The sequence below is a fragment of the Rhizomucor pusillus genome (assembly GCF_041956525.1).
Source record: "Rhizomucor pusillus strain CBS 183.67 unplaced genomic scaffold VTP01scaffold_37, whole genome shotgun sequence".
Classification (NCBI taxonomy): domain Eukaryota; kingdom Fungi; phylum Mucoromycota; class Mucoromycetes; order Mucorales; family Lichtheimiaceae; genus Rhizomucor; species Rhizomucor pusillus.
The window spans coordinates 8384-13392 of NW_027192178.1; the positions used below are offsets into that span (position 1 = coordinate 8384).

The following is a 5009-nucleotide window of genomic DNA, read 5'->3' on the forward strand; positions in this document are numbered from 1 at the left end:
ATGCAACATGAATTTTATTCTCGCCATTGGGCGAATTTACTTTCTGGAAAGAGTGTATCTGTTTACAGATATCCTGCAGAAACCACGTGGTATCTGGAGGATATCTGTAAAATCGCGACCTGATATCTGCATGCAGATACCTTACAGAATCCGCTTTGTATCTGTAGAATATCTGTAAAAAGATACCAGCTGGTTTCTGTAAGTATCTGTAATTATCACCAGGTGGTTTCTGCATGATATCTGTTGCAATCACCAAGCGGTTCCTGCTTGATATCTGGCACAATCACCACGTAGTGTCTGCATGCTATCTGTCGCAATCATCAGCTGGTTTCTGCTAGCATATACCAGGACTATGCCAATTACGGCGCATCAAAAATGCTTTTTACTCGTTACTTTTACACTCCCTTACACTTCCCATTGGACCACGTTTCAAATACCCTTCTTTAGCTTTTTATAGACACGCGTTTATTTATTGAATAAAATGTAAATAATGGCAAACGAAGTTATCGAGAACACACATATTGTAAATTAGTCGCTACTTCAATGAAAGGATAATTTTCAAAATATATCTGAAAAAGGAAGAATCCTTCAGAAAACAGAAGTAAGGACGCGTATAAAGATATAAACATACCTGAAAATTTTTCACGACTAATGTTCCCCAGGTGTCAAAGAATTAACTTCCATCATCTGTGTCAAATAGTGAGTTAAACATGCACTTTTCATTCCTTCAGAAATGGGTAAATACGCACCATCGAGATAATACAGCATACGGGGAAAACGACAAACTGGCAATGTAATCCAGTTTAAGCGAAAGAGTTAATACCTAAACGATGTAAAGCACGTTAGTGGCCTTGAGGATGCCTTCTTCGCAGCCAATGTACTAACCAATTTCTAAAAGTGCTTTCCATATACTGGCTGAATTGCAGTTTCAATCCTAAGACAACGCTGTCAATCAGTGGATGCACACGCCTTGGTTCCTACGGCACCTACCGTAAGGTTTCGCCAAAAAAATTGAGAAAGTGAGAAAACTGGGAAAAGGGAAGACAAAGTCCATATCCGTTTGCACCCTCCAATTTGAAGTTTCAGCTGCGCCCACCAGCAGCAATACCGCTCCCTAAATGTCGCCGACCAGTGCTCAATTTACATGGAGCGTCTGAAGCACTGCTCGCGAGTGTCTGTGACGAGCCTTCGTGGAATTTGGTATGAAAATTACTGCTTTGTAAAACAAGGATAGCAAAGAGATATAATTTGAAACCCTTTGTGAAATGGTTGCCTTTATTGATATAGCGTTATGTTTTGGCTGATTTTTCTGGGCGTTTCGCAGGGATAGGATATTCTGATGATGGTTACGATAGTTGATGTTGTTGGATTACTTATTATGAGAGAGCTGCAAACATTGCAAATAAAAACCTATCATCCAGATTGATTATACGATACTTTCTTCATATTGAAGTCTCTTTCTCCTTTTCACAACATGTCTTACTCAGGAATCCCCGTGGTTCGATCCACTGGTGTTGAACCCGCCATCGTGGAAAACAGTCGTAAGCGACCAAGAAAAGATGACGATAAGAACGCCCTTATCGAACGTTTGGACGCATCGCGATGATGGAGTCCGACCTGGCTGAATTCAAGCAGCTGGTATATGCGCAGATGCAAGATGTAGACCGCCTCAAGGAGCAGCTCGCAGAACGCCAGCACAACCATGGTCGCACGGAGGGTGATCCAGACCTGTCAGTAAGTATTCGAACATGATACGTATAACATCTATCGTATGTAATCACTCAAGTATTGGAAATACGCAAAACTCCGGCTTGCTATCACGGCACTCTTGAGCTCAAGCCGGATACTACCTGGTGACTGAATGAGAGCATCAACAGCACCCATAACAAGAATGTCGTCGCCGCCATGCAACGGTATATCCGCGAGCTACATGAAGATGCTAAGCGTCCGTACTGGACTGATGACTTCGTTGGAGAATCTGAGAAATCAGCTAAGATATCAGAAAGAGAAGGAAAGTACCAGCGAGCACCAGAAGGAGCAGGAGCGTCGCAAGAAGGCGCCCAACAGCGTGTACACGGTATGTTCCTGTATGTATACCACCGTACTCATCGAGACTAATACTTTCGAATAGAAATGCAGAGTGAGAAAGGCTGCCTATAAAGCCAACAAGGCAGACATTGACAGGGATTTCGAGGGCGTGGAAGAGCTTCTCTGTCCGAAGTTTATATCGGACGAAGAAGACGTAACTGATGAAGTCGACAATCGCCGGACGGCGAGAAAGGTTCTTCGTCTGACTTGGAGAAGTGAGGAGGTACGTTTGCATAAATGCTTACACAGAAAGGACAATACTAAAAGGAAATCATACCTCAGGCAAACCGACTCCTAGAGAGACTCTCTACGCTTGCCGACAAGCAAAAGGCGGAGAAATCGAAGCGCGTGCGGCCGGAAAAGCCGTGTATGGTGATTGAAGACGTTGAGGTATACCCTCCAAATCTGCCGAGGTGTTGGGCGAAACCGGATCGCCTCAGCCCTTCGCTTCGGTTCGAATAAAGCATCTTCTGTACCTCCTTTTTGTACTTATTCAAGGCATTCAATGTTTGTTAAGAACCTTTTGCGTATGGACTCTTACCTGGCATAATAGAGGAGGATGGTCCTATGCTGTTGCTGACAGTTAATTACAAGCACGCGATAATTCTTCACACTTACCTTGCATTCTTTGGAGGATCTTAACATAGGCGTTTAATTAGATTGATTATCCATTATATTATATGATTATTATTTAGCCTTCTAGCTTGCGAGGCAACGGAATGACGACAATGTTGTCATCAAGCCAGCGGGATACTCCAATCGGCGAATAGATTTGGTGGACTGGCAGTATATACGTCCAGTTAAGAGGAGTAAAGGAGTTATCCCATACTCTCATTCCATGAGGTTCAAGCGAAGGGACATCGTAAGCGGCACACTTGTACCATCGCGCAAAGGCAAAAAAAAAAATGCTGAAAATCCACTTCGGAATTGTCCGCGGCAGACAGTCGAAGCATATGCGTGAAATAGTATTGAACTAGCCCTGGTCCTAGCATCGGGCGTTCGAACAGTTCACCAGTTTCTCAGTCTGCATCAAGGTAAGCCCGTATGTAAACGCCTCTGATATTCCGAGGACTATCCTGGCATCTGTAAATTTGGCCCAGGATATCAATGGTCCAGGTCTTGCGTACGAGGTTCACGACCATCGCTTTGTAACTATTCTGGTAAGCGCCTTCTGCGCACGGGTCTTTGTATACACAGTTGTAATAGTCGAGCAGACGATCATAGTGATTGCTGCTTAAACGGATGTATTCAAACATCTTGAGCGAAAAGAACGCGGAGGGCAATGGTTCCCAACCGAGGCATCCAAGATTGGTGGTCGCTCTTTGGTTGCGCGCATCTGTCGAAAGCAGCAAAGTCAAAGGCGGGTTCATCTTGCTCATTCGATGTGGATTCGATGGATGCAAGCGAAGGGATAAGTTTCACCAGAATTGCGATGAACGAAGGAGGGGAAGAGAGTCGCACGTGCAAGCTTCGGAAACCGTCAGCTGCTTAATATCTTTCGATATGCTTGCTCATGAAAGTGACTTCAAAACTGTCTTGCTGTTGGTATCCGTCGACTTTAGCAATTCATTAAATCGTTAAAAGCCGAATAGCCAGGAAGCATATATCGGTCCGAAGTCCTTGATCGTCTTCTTCAAATGCATATGGAAATGCACGTTAGGTGTGATCTCTTCTTTGCCATACAGCCTCTCGTACTGTTCACAAAACTGGCGAAGGTACTCGTGGGCATCGTCCAAGTCCTTTAAGGATATCGAGGGCCTTGATAGGAGATAATTGCCTTGAACGAACTTCAACCACAATCACATATCATCCCCGGCTAGCTTTTGCTTCAGCAGCATTGAAGAAGCAGCCAAAATCCACGTTCTCCATTCGTCGGAAGTCAAGTTCACGCAACCGGGCTAGACTTTTGCTCTAGGCAAGTCGTAGCCTGACGCAAGGATGATATTTTTCATTTGCTCACCCATAACTTCAAAGTCTCGTGTGGTGAGCAAAGGCTTGTTCGTACTCGGATCGACCGGCGATTTCCAGAGATTCAAGATACGTTTGGCTTTGCCAGAGTACAAAATGTGCATTGGATCCACAATTGTACAGCGGACGGCGTCGTCAAAATAGGTCAAGCGATGGAGCTCGGACCAGCGAGCACCATACGCTCTCTCGATCATCCTTCGCTCATTCAGAATGCTGGCATTTGCCCAAGCTTTGCCATGAGCTCTGTTTTCAGTTCCACTGCGTTCCTCCCATGCTGCTGTCTCCTCTGTTATGGATCCAGAGAAATCACGTTTCAAGTAATTGCCAGGGATACTGGAAAATTGCCGCTTGCATTTATAGCAGGCGCAAATTGATCCAATGCCTGTAAATGCGGAGATTTTTCGGGCAGCTGAGATGTCACAAGCGACCATCAGCAACGCTACTCGTATCCGAGTGTTGGATCGGCCGTTTACTGTTGTTGTAACTCCAGTATAGAGCTTCTCCAGTTCGTCAACGAGTGGTCTCAGATAGTGGTTTATCTGCTGCCTGCTAGGTTCTTTTGGACCTGGCATAATGCCGACGAGGATTACATTCTCCGGCTTATACCGCTCGGAGCGGGGCAGATTGTTAATAGTCAAGTAAATGGCGCCAACTGAATGTATCCGTCCGGTAGAGAATTGCTGGAACCAATCTACGTTCAGCGACAAGAGAAGCGAGTTGTCGTCATGGACAAAGCCTTCGTTATTCTGGTCCATCAGTTCATGCCACATTCGGCCAACGTAAACGTCGTAGAGGACGTCGGAATTGGTTGACCGTCTTTTCCAATGCGTGATCTTCTTTGCGAAGCCAGGGCGCTCGAACATTGCTTTAAGGGTTGATTCAACAGAGTTGCAAGCAAACACCTTGATTGGCACGAAGAGATTGCCACTTGAGCGTTTGAACAGCCTTTGATT

General features: G+C 45.1%; 3 protein-coding genes across 3 annotated transcripts; 1 reads left to right on the plus strand and 2 right to left on the minus strand.

The window, feature by feature from the left end:
• Nucleotides 1-1474: 1474 nt before the first annotated feature.
• On the plus strand, nucleotides 1475-2550 carry VTP01DRAFT_7275 (uncharacterized protein; the record flags this gene model as incomplete). Its single annotated transcript, XM_069386269.1, has 5 exons — nucleotides 1475-1541; nucleotides 1664-1734; nucleotides 1891-2087; nucleotides 2140-2311; nucleotides 2371-2550. 5 exons carry the CDS (start codon nucleotides 1475-1477, stop codon nucleotides 2548-2550), a joined length of 687 nt encoding a protein of 228 aa, XP_069234429.1.
• A 557-nt stretch (nucleotides 2551-3107) lies between these two features.
• VTP01DRAFT_7276 (uncharacterized protein) lies at nucleotides 3108-3467 on the minus strand (the record flags this gene model as incomplete). Its single annotated transcript, XM_069386270.1, has 1 exon — nucleotides 3108-3467. The coding sequence occupies one exon, from the start codon at nucleotides 3465-3467 to the stop codon at nucleotides 3108-3110; it is 360 nt and encodes a 119-aa protein (XP_069234430.1).
• A 519-nt stretch (nucleotides 3468-3986) lies between these two features.
• Nucleotides 3987-4919, minus strand: VTP01DRAFT_7277 (uncharacterized protein; the record flags this gene model as incomplete). The annotated part of the gene is made up of 1 exon (XM_069386271.1): nucleotides 3987-4919. The coding sequence occupies one exon, from the start codon at nucleotides 4917-4919 to the stop codon at nucleotides 3987-3989; it is 933 nt and encodes a 310-aa protein (XP_069234431.1).
• Between the last annotated feature and the right edge of the window lie 90 nt (nucleotides 4920-5009).